Source organism: Galeopterus variegatus, unplaced genomic scaffold, assembly GCF_000696425.1.
Source record: "Galeopterus variegatus unplaced genomic scaffold, G_variegatus-3.0.2 Scaffold7450, whole genome shotgun sequence".
NCBI lineage: Eukaryota > Metazoa > Chordata > Mammalia > Dermoptera > Cynocephalidae > Galeopterus > Galeopterus variegatus.
The window spans coordinates 139917-158681 of record NW_007733561.1 but is presented as its reverse complement, the minus strand read 5'-3'; the positions used below and the strand labels follow the sequence as shown (position 1 = coordinate 158681).

The 18765-nt window shown below is 42.6% G+C and overlaps 1 protein-coding gene across 2 annotated transcripts in view; it reads right to left on the bottom strand.

The window, feature by feature from the left end:
* Positions 1-1401: 1401 nt before the first annotated feature.
* The window catches only part of XKRX (XK, Kell blood group complex subunit-related, X-linked), a 23134-nt gene continuing 5770 nt past the window's right edge, over positions 1402-18765 (bottom strand). The window contains exons 2-4 of one of the 2 annotated variants that reach the window (XM_008591968.1): positions 12964-13308; positions 8616-8884; positions 1402-2286 (exon numbers count right to left, since the gene is read on the bottom strand). In XM_008591968.1, the coding sequence (XP_008590190.1) occupies positions 1541-2286; positions 8616-8884; positions 12964-13298 (1350 nt within the window). In that variant the 5' untranslated portion in view covers positions 13299-13308 and the 3' untranslated portion in view covers positions 1402-1540. Of the gene's footprint in view, positions 2287-8615; positions 8885-12963; positions 13347-18765 lie in introns of those variants that run through there. The other variant, XM_008591969.1, reaches the window with a different exon arrangement.

The window sequence follows — 18765 nt, the reverse complement described above, 5'->3', positions numbered from 1 at the left end:
ACTTTCCCCCAAACAGTGGCTGAAATTGGGAAAACCACACTAGCCATGTCAGGAAATAGGATAATACTGGTTAACAGCTCTGTTACTTAGAAGAGGGAGCTCCTCCAACTTAATGTTCTGACACTGGATTTAGAGGAGGGGAAATGGCTAAAGATTAATTCTTAGCGTGATCCCAAGAGTAAAACTGGATGGGGATGGCAAGCCCTAGGTCAGATTGTTCACAATTACTTGAAGCACTGTGGTGGCCACAACTGGTGCACACTAACAGCAGTTCTCACTTTCCTGGACTGTGAGGGGCGAGCATTGGTTAGGTAAATGCTGGGACACTTGGTCCCAATAGACAGTGGCCATAGTAACCTCAATTCCTTGGTTTCCTTAGAGGCATCCGGCTGGCACTCACATCAAAACACTCAACTGATATGAGATGTAAACATTGAGACACATGAGAAAGGAAGACAGGCATTCATCCATTGGGGGTATAGAAATGAGCAGAGGGTTGATAAACATATGCTCCTTATGAGAAAGCAAAATCCTCTGGGCAGTGCGTAATAAACTTTGGGGAAAAAAATCCTGTGGGCAGAAACCAGTACCAATGATGGTTTAATGGGATCTCGTTTCCCTCCTCTGCCTTCACTCTACCTTACAATGTTAGCCACCAATCCCCCATCCCAATCCCCAATAACATGAAGGTGATGTCTGAGCCATTGTTATTTTCTCTCTCCCCTAAAACAAACAAATAAAGGAAATACTCAGGACAGTAGCAGACACAAAGCAGTCTTCATTTCTCCCATACATCAGAAACATTTTCAATTACAGTTCAGCCTCTCGAAGTTCACATCCAGTAATAAAACACCAACATCACAGAAAAGCTGGGTTGGTGGGAATCCCTGTTAGTGAGGCACTAAGTGGGAGATTTCATTTAACCATTCCACTTGACAAGCTGGAGCCCCATGCAGGTCCCTGAAGGAATCCTACTCTGCACTCCCCCTCGGTCACCAGTAAAATCCTAATGGAGTACTAACTTGTTTGGGGAGCTCTATTAATAGTGGGGGTTTTCTTCTTACCCAGAGTGTTTCATTGGAATTAAGACTCCAACCACACCCACAGTTGCAGATTCCACATCATTCAGACTATTTACTAGGAGGTACCCTTAGCTAGTAAGCCATCACATCCTCTGATCAGTCAGGATATATTCTGGTGGGATTCTGGGCCTTCAGCTCAGCCCAGAAAAGCTCAGTAATGTCTCAAGCAAATGGGCAGAGCTGGAAGGTCACAGAGAGCCTAAGGTGCTTAGAGGTAAATTATCCTAACTGCCCTGGGTAGGAAGGGTGTGAACAATATTTCTGACCCTTCCAACTATATAGTGGATACCCTTGGTGTCCAAACATGGCAGTGAATCTGCTCCTTCTTCTGATAGGCTTACCAGAGAACTCAAGAAAATTTCCTGATGGGTACTCACCCATGCGCCTCATCCTCTCCTTCAATTTCAGAGTTGCTCCTGGCAACCCCCAACCCATCCCAAAATACCCAGAAGATAGAATCAGACAATGCTTTGCCTTGCTTCAGTCTCAAAGGATGGCTCCGCATCCTGTGCCCTGCGCTGGGGGTGCCGGCGGCAGCAGACACAGTGTAGGTAGTCCACTACGTTATGGGTGAAGAGTGAGCGCAACGGATGCAAGTACTGGAAGAAAAGGAGCATGAAGCCAATGGAAATCAGATAAGCAATAATGAGCTGCAAGGCAATCAAGGAATGACAGTAATTCAGTAACACTTTCACTCCAAAAAACTTAAAAACCAATACCATGATAACATTCTCTACCAACCTCACACTATAGTGCAGGCCCATATGTCCCCAGTTCTGACCTTTGTCAACAAGATCTCTGTGTGCCAACCTCAACTGCAGGGCTGACCAGCAAGAGAAGTTAATGCCAGCGTAGAGGATGGTGACTGAAATCAGCACCACCAGAGTGCCAACCCGGCTGAAATTTTTCTCAATGTTATTGGGCATCTGGGCACCACTCTTCCAGAACTTAACCCAAGGTTCAAAGAAGATGATCAGGAAGTTGAGCACTAAGAAGGGCACAGCTTTCAGTTTCAGGGTGGCTGAGAAGAGCACCAGAATCACAAGGCGGGAAGTGATCTCCAATGTCCTCCAGATGGTGATGCAAAGGACCTCTAGTGGTCCAAGGCGAATCTTGTAGTCATCGTACTTGATCTGGATAGCCAACATATTGCAGAGGGTAGCCCCATAGGTGACAGATATCAGGGAAAAGACCATTAGCACAGCTGTAAAAAAAAATAGGCAATTAGTCAATGTTGGTGGTGAAGCCTGTAGTCAGATCCAGACGTCCAGAAAGGTGATAGGTGGGATTTGAGAGCCGCAGTTAAGAGCAAACTCACGTATGATCACAGCTATGTAAACAAGTAACAGGCACATGAATAGACATTTTTCCAAAGAAGACATATAAATGGCCAACAAGTATATGAAAAGGTGCTCAACATCACTAATCATCAGAGAAATGCAAATCAAAACCACAATGGAATAGCACCTCACACCTGTTAGTATGGCTATGATAGAAAAAAGATTAAGTGTTGGCGAGGACACAGAAAAAAGGGAACCCTGTACACTGTTGGTGGGAATGTAAATTGGTACAGCCATTATGGAAAACAGTATGGAGGTTCCTCAAAAAATTAAAAACAGAACTATCATACGATCCAGCAATCCCACTTCTTGGTATGTATCCAAAGGAAATGAAATCAGTATCTTGAAGAGATATCCGCACTCTTTTGTTCATTGTAGCACTATTCACAATAGCCAAGATGTGGAACAACATAAGTACCCATTGACAGATGAATAGATAAAGAAGATGTGCTGTGTGCGTGTATATATATATTATTATTATATATATATATATTATATGGAATATTATTCGGCCATAAAATGAAGGAAATCCTGCCATTTGTGACAACACAGATGAACCTAGAAGCCATTATGCTAAGTGAAGCAAGACACAGAAATACAAGTATTGCATGATCTCACCTATATGAGGAACCTAAAAAAGTAGAACTCATAGCAACAGTAGAACAGTGGTTGCCAGGGGCTGAGGGTTGGGAGAAATGGGAGTATTTTGGTCAAAGGGTACAAACTTTCAGTTACAAGATGAATAAGCTTGGGAGATCTAATGTATGGCATGGTGATTACAGTTGATAATAATGTATTGTACACTTGAAATTTTCTGAGAGTGGATCTTAAGTGTTTTCACCACACACACGCACACACAAATGGTAACTAAGCGAGGTGATGGATATGTTAACTAGCTTGGTTGTGGTAATCATTTTACAATGTATACATATATTAAAACATCACATTGTATACCTTAAATATAAAACAAATAAAACAAAATAACATGCACAGAAATAAAATTTTTAAAAATGAGCCAAAATATTTTTGTGTGCAATAGGGTTTTATAGCAGTTTTTAAAATCTTTTTTCTATATTTCTCTGTTTTTTAAATTTTCCATGATGAACATATACTCTAATACCTTAATCATATAAATATAAACATACAAAATAAGCTTTTCAAAGTGTGGGTCTTAGAACTATCACTGAGAAGTCACTAACATGAGAAGAGCACATATAAAGGGATAGGGAAGACCTACCTGATGAAGCAGACTTTTAAGCAAACACTGAATGAGGCAGAAAAAACTCTAAAAAAAATCCAGTCTTGGGCCGGCCTGTGGCTCACTCGGGAGAGTGCGCTGCTGATAGCACCAGGGCCACGGGTTCGGATCCCATATAGGGATGGCCGGTTTGCTCACTGGGTGAGCATGGTGCTAACAACACCAAGTCAAGGGTTGAGATCCCCTTACCGGTCATCATTTTAAAAAAATAAAATAAAATAAAATAATTAAAAAAAAAAAAATCCAGTCTTAGGAGACTCACAGAAAATGCCCTTGCTAATAGAAATCCCTTCTTTGATGTATATTTTCTTTAAGGAACTAATCCTGTTTGTGCATGCTTCTACAATACTTAACTCCAGTGACATGTCAAAACATATACTGGAAATTCCATGAGGGCAAGAAAGGACCACATCTATTTTGTTCATTAATGTATCCTCAGAACTTAACATACTGCCTGGAACATAGTAGGTTCTCAGTAAATGTTTGTGGAGTTAACGAAGAATTGTGAATTTAGAGAGGCAGCATAAAATACCTAGGATTAGAAATCTTTGGTTCAGCTGTCTGGGAGTTTATGGAAGGCACTGAATATCTATGTGCCTCAGTTTCCCAATTCACTGAGACACTCTAGAGTTGCTTGTATTTGCCATCAGCAATGTCAATTCATCACCCCCATGCTTTAGAATACTTTAGAAATCTCTGAACTTCCAGCAGAGCAGTTCAAAAATTTTAAAACCCTGTTTCCTACCATCCATAGCACTATATGTTAGAGTAGTGGCCCAGAAGGGCCAGGATGCTCCCTAGCCTGCTGTACCTATGCCTCAACTGCAGACCACACAGGTGGCCCTTTCTTTTTCCTCCTTTATGTCAAAGGATACTGATTACTGAGAAAAAATTTGGTGTTCTCAAGGAAAGTAGGAGGCCTGAGAGGTACTCCTCCAAAGGAAAAGCTGGAGTTTTCTGCTCCTTATAAAAACACTGGATCCAGGGAAACTAGAGCCATGGAGATGTCAATTTAATATGCAAGAAAAGTGAAGACTTCCCCATGAAAACCCAAAAGGCAGCACAGCTGTTTCTGAGATCTTCTTCAGCTATAAGTAGAGTGTTGGAGTCTCAAAGACTGAAATGGGAGACTATCAGAGTGGCTACTCTTGGCTTTCTAAACCACTCGCAGTCCCATCCTCAAGAGCTGATGCTTTTTGTGGAGCTAGGAATGCCAGAGGTACATCTAGTTAAGCGTGGCAATGCTTTCCCTTAAATTAGAACTCATTTATTGATATTAGTGTAATAGAAGGAAGAGAACGTGATACTTCCAATAAATGTAAAAATACTTTCCATCTGTCACACTACAAATAGACTCATGCCATAAGACATCAAAAGCTGCCGTAGTTAGAAACATGGTCTCTGGAGGTAGACACCCTGGATTCCAATCCAATCTTTGCCACCTACTACTACCTTGGGGAATTTACTTCACTTCTCAGTGTCTGTTTCCTCATTTGTCACTGCGAATAATAATAATTATCTCACAGGGTTGATGTGAAGGTTAGATGAAATAATTAAATGTAAAGGGCTTAGAGAAATGCCTAGAACCTAGTAAATGCTATCTGCTAGCTGCTATGTTCTTCTTCATCATCACGTCATCCCTCTATTTCTAAAAGTGTAGTAGGTGCATTTATTTTACCTGGGCACTATCCTGGCACTTAGAAAATCAGGTCATTTTAAAACTGATAGAACACCTAGAAATAAGCCTTACAAAAATGTGCAAGACCTATAGCGAGAAAACGATACAACTTTACTGAAGTGCACTTAAAAATATTTAATGATATAGAGGGATTTGTAAATCCCCCCCCCAATAATCTAAATAATTTATTTATTTATTTATTTTTTTTATTTTTTTTAATTTTTTTTTGTCTTTTTCCATGTCCGGCAACGGATCGCAACCCTCAGTGTCGCCCCCGTACCGGACCGGGACCGGAAACGGGATCACAACCCTTGGTGCTGCTCCCGCGCCTCGCTCAGCCAGTGAGCGGGAACCGGTCTGCATGTGGGATCCGAACCCTCGGGCGGGAGCGCCACCACGCTTCCCAAGCGGCGCACTATCCAGTGCGCCACCGGGCCGGCCCTAATCTAAATAATTTAATACAATCCCAATCAGAATGTCAATGAACTGTTTTTTCTTTCGTTTTTATTATTTTTTCCTTGTTTTGTTTTTTGGTAGGGGAATTGACAAATTGATCTTGGAAATTAATTTATTTGGAAGATCGGGGTAAATTACTCTACTGGATGAAAGTTGAAAGGCCTTTGTAAGAAAGGCACAAAATCTAAAAGCAATAAAGAATTTGAATACATAAAAATGTAATACCTCAGAATGCCAGAAGATACTACAAGCAGAGTACATCGTGTATATTAAATACAGTGTGTCACACACTTATTATATATATGATGTATATAAGCACACTTAAAATATGTGTATATACACGCAAAAAATTATACAAATGTATACACACACACTCATCCACATTCTTTCTTCATGAGAAAGAATGGCCAGAATAAGTAAATAGCTCCTACAAATTAATATTAATTTTTTGATAACAGCCATCCTAAACATCCTAAAAAGACAAATGACCCACTAGAAAAAGTGAGTGAAATACATAAATAAGCAATTCGCAGAACATACATACACAATGACCAAACATTAAAAGATGCTCAGCTTCACTCATAATCAAAGAAAGCAAATTATTTAAAAAGCCAGTAATTTTATAATTATATAATTATATAAATAATATTTTGTTTAAGATATGAAGAAACAGGCACATTCATATACTGTTAGTGGGAGTACAAATTCATACAACCTTTTGGGAAGATTATTTGGCAGTATCAATAAAATCCTAAACATAGATATCCTTTCACCAGCAATTCTACTGCTGTAAATTTATCCTACAAATTCTCATTCAAGTACACAGACATTAACAAAGATGTTCACTGTAGCATAGTTTGTAATAAGAAAAAAACTTTTTTGTGAAAAATTAGAAACAAGCTTTAATACTACCAATAGAAAATTAGGGACATAAGAAAGAGTGGTCTGAGGCATATAAAGGAAATATATATTATTATTATATAGTATACATATATATAAATAACTGTTGAAAAAAGATGTGTTGGCATACTTTTGAAAAAGACATGTTGCTGAACAGAATATTTCATACAGTCCATTTCTGGGCAAAAATTATATACATTCAGTTTATATGTAGTATGGATGTTTATATTTATATAGTCAAAATAAGTCTGGAAGGATATATACTGAATGGTTAACAGAGATTACCTTTGGGGAGTGAGATTACATTTCCTAGTTTATGTCTAATCTGTATGGTTTTGAATTTTTATCATAACCATATTTGATTTGTATAATTTAAAAATAAGGACACAAAAGTCATACTTGATCATGGTAAAAATTTCAAACTATACAGAAGGATTTAAAGTAAAATGTAAAAGTCCGCTGACTTATTCCCACTGCCTAGAGATAGTTTCTTGCATAGCTTTCCAGAAATTTTATGTGCATATACAACTACCCAGTAGGTCAGTTTGTGCATGTATTACTTTTGTAATGTATATACAGATTTGGTGACCCTCAAAATTCTCAGGAGGAAAAGCATCATCATTTCCAGAGTTTTCTCTTCAAACTACTGTCAATTTACTCATGTGAAAAGCTTCAAGATCAATAGAACTTCATGAACAATTCTTGGTGGAGAAAAAGAGAAGAGAGGACAAATTTCCTTCTTACATTTATTTGAGACATCGGACTTTGCCAAACAGGGTCAGCATCTAATACTAAGGAAATGGCCCAAAACTGTACCCATGCCTGTACCAGCTCCTGCCCAAGCAGATGAAGCAAACCTCAGGCTGTTAAAACTCACTAACAGCATTTTATCTTGACTTTGAAAACACTGACTCACATTTCATCCTCCACCAAAAGTCTTACTCATTTCAGGATCTCTCTTTTACAAGTGGGAAATTAAGGCAGTGCTTTATAACTTCCTCCAGAGATCACAGTGAAGGTCAGAACATGGACCGGGCCTTTCATCAGTATTTGTCCCATACCCCTTTTCTTTCTTTCCACTGGCGTTGGGAGAAATTAAATCAGTGGTTATCAAATGTAGCTTATCAGAATCAACTGGGGTACTTTTTAGAAATATAGATTTCTGGCCTCGCCACACTCTGGGATTGATTCAAGTCTACGGAGGGAATGTAATTTTTGAAAAATTTTAACATTTACTTGTTCATATTATTAGGGTACAGTGTGTTGTTTCAACACATGCATATACTGCACAATGAATCACTTAGGGTAGATAGCATAGTTTTGTACCCATCAGTACACTACTTCTCTCTCCCCCAAAGGAATGTAATTTTTTTTAAAAAAGCTTACCACACAATTTTGATGATCAGTAATATTTGGGAACCTCTTATTTAAAGATGGTCATCCCTAAACAAACAAAACAACTAACAACGTAATTTAAATACTCTGGGCAAGGGAAAATATCCTATTGACTGCTGGTATTACTAGCTTCTTCTGGGCCCAGAGAGGGTTAATCTGTGGGATTTTTAGTCTAAACAGTTTACCCCAGTTTAAGAAATCTGGGAGGCCTGAGATGTCTGGACTCACCAAGTTCTTTGACAATCTACTAGTGCTGCCCAACAGAACTTTCTGTGATGATAGAAATGTTCTGTATCTGTGTTGTCCAATATAGTTGTCATTAGCCACACGTGGCTATTGAACACGTGAAGTGTGGCTAGTATTACCAAGGGAGTAAGTTTTTAATTTTATTTAATTTAAATTTAAATAGCCATATGAAACTAGTGGCCAGTATATTGGACAGCTCAGGTTTAGACTTCTAAGATCCTTGATTTAAATGAAGCCCTCCCTCTCCTGATCCCACTCACCTCTACCCAGGGGGACCTCTGAGGAGATCAGGGTCACATAGAGCTGATAGGTCAGCTGGGGCACTGAGCCCAGGAAGGCTTGGATCTGTGACATACGTTTGTAGGCATTGCGGTGCACAGCCAGGGTCCGGATGGAGTGGCCCACCTCCCATTCTATCAGCACCTCCTCGCCACCTAGTAGCATCTTCTTTCGGGTGAGGCTGACATAGGGCTCCTCCTGCCCCTCTTTCTTCCACAGTGTGAAGTACTTAATCATGGCCTCCAAACATCTGCAGAAGTAAAGAATCATGAGAACTTAACTGAAGCTGTCCTGGGAAAGGAGTTTGTCATGAGGGGAAAAAATAACTTCGGGAGGTTGTGCTACTTTTTGCCATTCCCTCTCTGCTGTTCTGTTCATTTCTCGTGAGTCAAAGGGTTGGTCGTGCCTTCTACAAGTTACTTGAGTCTAAATCCCTTTTTGTTCTGTCACCAACCAACCTAAAAACACCATTTCAGAAGTACCTGTACTTCCCTGAGGACTTAAGGAATTGTTTTGTCTCATTAAGAATAGGCGTGTGGTGGGCCGGCCCGTGTCTCACTTGGTAGAGTGCGGTGCTGATAACACCGAGGCCCTGGGTTCGGATCCCACATAGGGATGGCCGGTTCGCTCACTGGCTGAGCGTGGTGCTGACAACACCAAGTCAAGGGTTAAGATCCCCTTACCGGTCATCTTTTTAAAAAAAAAAGAATAGGCCTGTGGGCTGGCCAGGTAGCTCAGCTGGTTAGAGCATGGTGATGATAACACCAAGGTCCAAGGTTTGATCCCTGTACCGGCCAGCTGCCAAAAAAAAAGAATAGGCCTGTGGTAGAAGAATGGCTTGAACACAAAGGTATTAAGTAAATACTATGTTGAGAAAGAATGAGGGTTCCAAAAGGCCCTAGTTTTCATGACACCTCAAGTTCCTGATGTAAACTATTGCTTACTCAAAGCATTCCACTCCATAATTGGGGTTTTCAGGTTCTGCGTTTTCAAGAAAGCACCCACAACTATAACTGTCTTGGCCAAAAAGTCTTGGGAGAGATCAGGAAAAAAAAAAAAAACTCTCACATACACAGGAAACCATTTAGCATAAAGGTATTTAAAAGACTTGACAACTCAGAACCAAATATATTACATACCTAGGGAACCTCAAAAGATTTCTGTAAAGGTTACTTTTGTGCCTCTTGTCCTGTTTGGGCACAACAGCCTTTTAACTTGATTCTTTCTTTAGAAAGAAGAAAACATCCTTATGAGAGCCTATTACCATTGAAATACCTATAGTGATAAGACCACATTTCCTGCTTGACTCCTCCATATAATTCAGAAGTCTTTAGGAGTTCTGATGTGAACAGAAGAGAAGCAACCAGAACAAGTAGAACAACTTGCTTTGGAACACATGAATTACCACTTCCCCCACTCACTCTGAAATGAATGGAAACTGTGGACTATTTCTTATGACAAGTAAGAACAATAGTGGTGGAAATTAAGACATCTTCCCTAATAGATTAAGGGCAGGGTTGTATTTATCTTGCTCACAGCCCTATCACATACTGGATATTTGATAAGTATTTGTTGAGTAAGTAAAAGAATAAAAAGGAAAAAAGAATACAGGGTGAGAAGTGATGGGAGAAGAGGCTAATAATAACAGAAATGTAACTTAACAGAAAAATAGACCAAAGACAAGTTCAGAGATTTATACGCTCTCCAGGCTTTGGCTCCCAATAGGAATGTTTGGAACATGTGCTGGCCACCGTTCTCCACAGGATGCCCCCCGAGACTGGTTCATGTGCACCACTCTGAAGTGTGTAGTGTGAAACTTTCACATTCTAGGGACAAACTTTAAGACCTGGGAGAGAAAAGCATGGAAAGAAAGAACAAAAAGAAAAAGCAACACTCTCTTCCCATTCAGGGAAACATGCATGAGTGCATTTTCAACAAAAAATTTTAGATTTTAACCCAAGCCTATCAATGCTATTGCTGAATAAAATACTGGGGAAGGTGGTGGCGTAAAATGCTCTGTTTATGCCTCTATTCTTAAGGCTATTTACTTGTTTAAGTAAGAGTGTTTGCCTTGCTCATAGGCTTCAGTAAATTAGAGTATCTTTTTATTTCCTGAAGTCCGTTTGCATTTCATACAAGGGAGCCAGGCTCTCCAAACACCTTCATGTGCCTGATAGCACTAATCAAGTTCCTACCTACCTAAAAAGTAACTGGTCTTGAAAGCAAACATATCAAGACTATAATTTATGAGTTTTTAATTATTTTTCCCCACTGTGGGCCTAGCTGCCTGAGGTTATAAATGCTTCCCAATCATTTCTAGTGGAAGCTAAATGATAAAAATGAAAACCAATACTCAAAACTCCATACAAATCAAAGATGGCTTGGTAGGCCACAAAGCAAATAAGGCAGGTCAAAACTGGGGGCTGGGTACTTACTGAAATTTGTATCTTGAGAGTTCTTGATCTGTTAATTCAATATACTGCATTTGAAAAGGGAGAGAAGAATGGTTTCCTTGTTCCTCTAGTGACATCTTTAAATGTCTTGGTTCCAAGTTCAAGATGAGATCTCCTTTTTTACAACTTAACTTCAGAGATTTAGAACTGGAAAGGACCTTTATGTCACTCAGCCCAAAGATTGCATACAGGCCAGCTAAGTCACATCTGATCAACAGATGTGGTTTGGCCTATGTGGCACTTTCTAAATCATGACATTTCACATAAAAGCCTGTCCTGGGAGCTTCTCCTGAGAAGTTGGGGGATCTGGCAACACTGGGTCTGAATTCCAACATGGGAACAATGGGCTGGAGCTATAGAGCAGCTGCCTTCTTTAGGAGATCATGGGACTCCAGATTGCCACGGTACTCACTACTCCCCATTATTTCTCTAACATCGAGACTTCGTTTTCATTTATCACACACGAGGCTGTTTTTCATATACTTGGCCCGCTTCACTCATTTATGATACGTACCTGGCCCCCATAAGCATTTGAGACCCATGATCTAGCCCAACTCATTTATTTTACAGATGAGGGACCAAGGCATCTTCAGAAATTCCACCAAGGCCACCCAACTAGTCAATGACAGAAGGAGGACTAGAATCCAGGTCTCCTGAATTTCAGGCCACTGTTTCTGTTGATAGCTTATATTTTCTCTGATGGAACCTAATCAATTCCTCCCCATTTAAAAATATATTGATAAAAAAGTTCCAGCTTTATTGAGGTATAATTGACAAAAATTATATATATTTACAGATAAATATTTTTATAAAGAGGGGAGTTCCATCCTTAATCAGTTTTAGACTGTTTTTAGTTCTCTAACAATGAGATATCTTCCCATTGCAATTACAACATCAATACTCTGACCCATATTCCTCAGCTGACTACAGATGCCTGTCTCTTTTGCAATCAAGACAAACTTGGTCCATTCCTTCCTCCTAACCTCATAAGTTTTGCAATATCTCTCTACCTTGAACAGACCATAGCATCCAGATGAGACTGATGACAGATGCCTGTCTCCCTAGGATTAAGCACATTCTCGTCCCTTCAAGGCAACCTGAATGGAAATACTTCATATGAGGGTACTTCAATAAGTTCATGGAAAAATAGAATTAAAAGATAATACAAATCTTTCCATGAACTTTTTGAAGACCCCTTGTACTATTACATCATGCTACTGCCTCCACATGGACAGTTGGACTGTCTTCCTTTGCCCCCTGCCAACTGTGTGCCTTTACTGCAGAAATATACAAAGAGAGAAACAGGAGACTGATGAAATGACAGAGAAAAATGAACTACATTGGGTTGGGGTATCAGATTACCACAGATGGCTTAAAAAATATTTTCCAGATGTCAAGTTACTCTGTAAAATTTGAAAATGGCAGCAGCAGCAGCTAAAGCAGCTCAAGGTAAAGAAACTGAATGTGGGATGGGATGAAGAGGGAAGAAACTTTCATCCAATTTACAGAGTATCCAAAAGGCAAAGTCAAAATTACACACTCTGCAGCTGTGGCCCATAGGCACGGGGTGACTATGTCTGTTGGTCTCATGTCAGTTTTCACAACCCAAAGTCCAGAGAGCAAACACTGTCTAATAGTCTTATCGACGGTATCATTCATAGTTTTAGAACACGGGTACATGCCACATGTTCATCATGATGGCATTTAAGATTTCATACAAGTCTTTCGGATGATAGATAGGGAAGCCAAGAGTGGGAGGGAACAAGAGAATTGATTAGATCAGAGGCACAGTATCAGTGTTGTTAATATTAGTTTCATCTTTGTCTGCACAAGTCTGGGGCAGGAGGAGGCAGGCGGAGATTAAAAAGTTGCTCACCTGATAACAGGTCCCAAGAGGATTAGATGCATAAATAATGACAGCGGTTTATCTTTGGCCAGATCTCTGTGGACAAAAATTAGGGTCAACTGGACCATAATGGATGAAAACATAAAGAAGGAAAAGGTGTATGCCATCCAGTAGGTTTCATTATTCTTTCGATAGATTCTAACCATGTACAAGGCGGATGCAGCCTCCCCACAGTACAAAAAGGTGGAGAGGAGGATGCTAAATGGAAAGGTAAAGCGGGGGTTGGTCCCACGGATGACATCTTCTTCCAGAGATGAAACCGGGTCCACATTTGCGTCCTCGGGGATTTCATAAACTCTGTCCATTGTCAAGGTTCTGAGTGTTGTGGTCTGGTGTTCAAAGCACCCCTCCACCCATCCCCAAGAGAACCCTGTAGGCAGTGCAGTCCAGGTTTCCGTGAGGAGGGCCCTGTCAAGTCCGGTTCCAGTACGGAGATCCACTAGTTACAGCAGAAGCCTCCTCTCTTGTACATTCAGATTCCACTTGGAGTCTGGGATGGAGAGCCCTGGAGTACCACTTTGAGCTTAACTGTTGATTGGTCAAGATTCCAATCGTCAACATCCGTGCTGTGAAACTTGGACAAGGCAAAAGCAAGCGTCCCAGCGCCCAGTCCCGAGTCCGATTCCCGGCACGTGAAGGGCCATGGGAACAGCTGTTTCCACGACGGCTCCTTTCGCAGCTCTCCCAAGGAAGGGTGGTAGCCACTCGGTCGGGGCACCGACACTCCGCAGCTCCTCGCGAGGAGTCCTGACACCACTGTGCCCTCTCAAACCAGCGGAGAACTGAGCCAGGGCAGGAGAGGGGGCGCAGCCTGAGCGTCCTTCGGGGATTCAGTTCAGTGCCTAGGTACCCTAGCTTCTGCTAGGTTGTGGCTATTAGCTTGCCTGCTCACCTGCTCCCCGGCGCTCTCTCAGGACTGGCTCCGAGTCGAGGGTTTCAGGATGGCTCCACCAATTCCCCAAGTCCCGCCCCCAAGACAGTGGGGAGCCGGGGACAAGAGCAATGCCACAACTCTGTCCTCGAGAGTAGTCTTCAGGGAGAGAAGCAGAGAACGAGCGCTGCAGGATCAAGAAAAGTCTGGAGGGGCTTTTTCTCCACGGACAAACTTTGCAAGTGAGAAGCATAACGTGCAGGGCGCCAACCCCACCAGGCAGATGTCACCAAATTCTTGGGCGCCTTCTGCTGCCGGGGTCCTGCCTGGTTCCAGCCAGGAAAGGTCGGCGGCTTCAGAACTGAGGCAAAAGCAGGGCGGGGAGGGCGAGATGGGAGGGACAGCTGGGGCCAGACAAAACTAGCCAGAGAATTCCAGGGCGGCTAGCTGGTAGGATGCTCCGTGGGGAGGAGTGCGACAAAAAGGGGCTTGGGCCACTCTCCAAAAGCACTTCTCCCCACGCGGATCCAGGAGGGACCCAGGAGGACCCAGGAGGGAGCCACGGCTTTTCTCCTCCCACAGAGCTGCAGACACCCTCTTCTACCCCGCCCTCCCTAACGAGCTAAATGACTGGCTCCCACACTCGCTCAACCCACGCGGTTAGGCAGGTGTGCCCTCCTAGGCCGCAGGGTTGAACCTCCCCAGGTCCTATTGCCCTCCAGATAATATCACGGGAGGGGGAACCTGGAAGTCAATTGGGCTAGAGTTTCCTTTCCAGGCAAGATTGTATGCAGCAGAGGGAAGACAGAACAGGATAGAGGTCAAGAGTCAAGGTCAGCCCGCAAACACTGAGAGCACATAGCATATGCCTTGATTTCTCCACTTGCAAAATGAAGCCAGGGTAGGAGCTTTAGAATGAACTTGCAGGTCTTTGGTCGAAAGGTTCTGAACAGGTACGAAATTCTAAATAGACTGGCAAGGAGCCAAGAGAGCCTTAGTAAAAACTGAGGCGGGTGTCTTAACCAGCCCTGAAAATTGCCTGGATTCTTAAGAATAATCCTCCCCCACCTCACTGAGCTTTTGTTTTCATGCCTTCATTTGCATAATTCTAAACCCCAGAGAAAAAGAGAAAACATCTGCCTCCTGGTAATAATATAAATGTAGCAGAGCCTGTGCCAATCTCCTTTTGTTGCAGGAAGTCAGTAAAAAGAATCTATGTGAGGAATGGCCAAGTAGCAGCCAACCAACTGGATGGCCTCAGGAGGGTAGACTGTCTTGTCCTTGTGTAGTTTCTTAAGTTTCCCCCAACTGCTGCCTCCTTTCCCCAGTGCTGATTCAGGGACATTCAACATCAAAGGTTGTTGCCTTCTGAAGCTGACTCCCCATCCTGGTCTGCACCTGTGCCAGCAGCTGGGCTAGGAAGCTGATCATCCTCCTTTCCATGTCACGAGGGAGGTCAACGTTATTGAGAACAATTTCAGACAAAGTGTTGACTACCTGGGATGTTCCAACTAGGACGACGTTCCCTACCAGTAAAATATGGGGACTGCTTTAGGAACCCGTTTTAGAGGTGGATCTCAGGCACTGTGATCAATTTATTCCAGTTTGTTGGGATGGGGTGAGGTGGTCACCCTAACATGGGAGAGTGAGGCTGGGAAGAATGTAGAATCCCATCGTTTTTCTTTTAGCCTTTCCTTCTCCTTCCTGTGCCCTCATTACTCCCCAAATACTCAAATCTACAATGCCTTTCTTCTTTGTTCCAAAATGACTCCTCTGTCTGCCATTCAAGGCTCTCTATAATCACACAACTTCCCTCTCAAACTTTACCGCCCACATTGCCCTACCACACACCCTTTGCTCCAATCCAGCCAGCTTTCTCACTTATGCTATTTGCCTTGCTCACTCCCACCTCTGTGCCTTCTTGATGCCATATACAGCTCCCTTCACCCTTTTCTCCATTACTCCAAACACTAACTTTCCTTCAAGAGTCAGCTCAGATACTACCTCCTCCAGGAAGCCTTCTCTCACCTCCCCAACCCTTACTTTGTTGTCTTTGTGCTACTGGCACATGCTCTCTTGCATTACTCTTTCAACTCTTTCTGTGTCTCCCCAACGGAAGTGTGAACCTAGTGAGGGAGGGAGGCTCAATGACTGTTTATTGTGGTGCTTGTTGATGACTATGGAGATTGACAAACGGTGATGATGATTAAGCTTCCACCCCCCATACTTCCTCCATGAAACCATGCAAGACTCAGACACACTCATCTCTAAAAGCTGTAGCCACTGTAGCTGGGGCACAAAGTCCTTTGGCTAAATGAGCACTGTCTTATTCAGCCATTACCTAACAAAGAATGCCAGCCCACATGATCTCAGAGTTCCTACAGCATTTTTTTGTCGATACCACAGTTTAGCACCAAATTACAAATTATTTTGTGTATTAATTTTTATTCCTGAACTAAATTTTTATAGGCTCCTTAACGGCAGAGCTCCTAGTATTATAATTTTATTGGATTCCCCCTGGCTGGTATAGACCTGTTAATTTCCTGCCATCTGATCCCCCCTCACCCACCAGCTTCTCTATTTTCAGCCCTAGGACTCTCTGGCACTTTAGGTCACTAAATCCTCTGGTCTCTTATTTCCCTGTTCCTTTGCCCTGCTGGGAGAAGCTAAGAATTTGTCCTATTTCTATCCAACACTCATTGCTCTTTCAGGCAATCTCTAGATTCCAGCTCTTTACTCTCCTTAGAGATGCTGGGAATGTTAGTAGTCATGAGACTGCTGAAGCTGTGGGAACCCCTTCTCCATTATGAACACTAATCTCCCAAGGATTGGTCATCTGAGGTGATGCCCCTAGGCTGCCCCTTGAATGCTGGGTAGTGTTCAAGGGTCAATTTCCTTCTGTGGGAAGTACCAGAATTCTGCAAGAAAAGGAGGCCCAAGATCTGACTCCTTACCCACCCCACCTCCAACCCTCTACTCAGCAGGAACAAAGAAGGGATCTAAAAGCTCTTGGCATCTATCAGCATTTAGAACTCCTGAGGACCAAGGAAGGCTGGGGGACAGGGTTGAGTTTTCCAAGCCACTGCAGCCTGAAGAAAACTGTGCTTAGGCCTCCCAGGAGCTGGTTTGTAAGAGGTGGCTGGCATCCACAAGGGAAGAGGAAAAGGAGGAGAAAGAAGATGTACAGCAAGTGGCTGATAGTCCCGTCACAGAACACTGGTTGGTGGGAGGTGATGGGCAAGGCCCAGAAAATGAGTAGCTAGGATGGAAGGATGGCTTCCTTCTAAAGAATGTTCAGTTTGGGCTGTTAGCATCCTTAAAAGATAACTAAGGCAACATCAGCCACGTATCCTCGGGGCCTTGTTTCTCTTTTTACTGTAAGCTCCCAGAGGACAAGACTCTGGCCTGTTAGCTCTGAGCCGCTCCCTCATCAGCATCATCCACAGGTAGGATCTGGGCCTGGAGTCAAAACACTAGTGAATTCCTTGCAGCCCCCCCCCCCCAGCATTTTTCTTCAACAAATCTGGTTAAAATGAACATCTAAATTAGCTTTGAGGGGAAAGAAGTGCTGTCACAAAATGCAACATAGAATTAGGGACTGATGGGCCGGCCTGATGGCGCACTGCTACAGTGCGCCGCTTGCGAGCACAGCGGTGCTCCCGCTGAGGGTTTGGATCCCACATACAGACCGGCTGCTCACTGGCTGAGCGAGGTGCGGGTGCAACACTGAGGGTTGTCATACCATTGCCGGTCCCGGTCCGGTACGGGCGCGACACTGAGGGTTGCGATCCGTTGCTGGTCACGAAAAAAGACAAAAAGGAAAAAAAAAAAAGAATTAGGGACTGATGGATGTTGCCAGGCAGCTGGCAAGCTCTATTTACATTGCCTGGTAGAGGGGAAAGGGAGGGAGATGTAATGGATATTTACTTTTTAAATAATAGTTTTATTGAGATATAATTTACATATCATATAATCACTCATTTAAAGCATACAATATAGTGGTTTTAGTACAAAGTCGTGCAGCCATTACCACGATCTAGTACCAGAACATTTCATCACCCCCAAAAAGAAAAAATATACCCATTAAGCACTTACTTCCCATTCCTAGCAACCCCCAACACTGGGCAACCACTAATCTACTTTCCATCTCAATGGATCTATCTATTCTGGACATTTCATATAAATGAATCATACAGGGCCGGCCCATGGCTCACTTGGGAGAGTGTGGTGCTGATAACACCAAGGCCGCAGGTTTGGATCCCATATAGGGATGGCTGGTTTGCTCACTGGCTGAGCGTGGTGCTGACAACACCAAGCCAAGGGTTGAGATCCCCTAACCGGTCATCTTGAAAAAAAATAAATAAATAAATGAATGAATGAATCATACAATGTATGACCATATATGACCTTTTTTGTCTGACTTTCATTCAGCTTAATGTTTTCAAGGTTATTCCATGTTGTAGCATGTGTCAGTACTTCATTCCTTTTTACGGTGAGTAATATTCCATTGTACAGATATACCACAGAGAAAGAGAACCAATTAGGGTGGGGGGTGGGAAAGGAGATTTTTTTCCAGGAATTGGCTTACACAATCATGGGGACTGGCAGGTCTCAAATTCAGGGCATGCTGGCAGACTGGCAATTCGAGAAAGAGTTGATGTTGCAGTCTTGAAGGCTTGAGTCTGAGGCTGGAAAGTCAGACAATTTCCACATTGCAGTCTGGAGGTAGAATTCCATCGCCAATATCATCCTGAATGGGGAAAAACTGAAAGCTTTTTCTTTAAGAACAGGAACCAGACAAGGATGCCCACTCTCACCGCTCCTATTCAACATAGTGTTGGAAGTACTAGCCAGAGCAATCAGAGAAGAGAAGGAAATAAAGGGCATCCAGATTGGAAAAG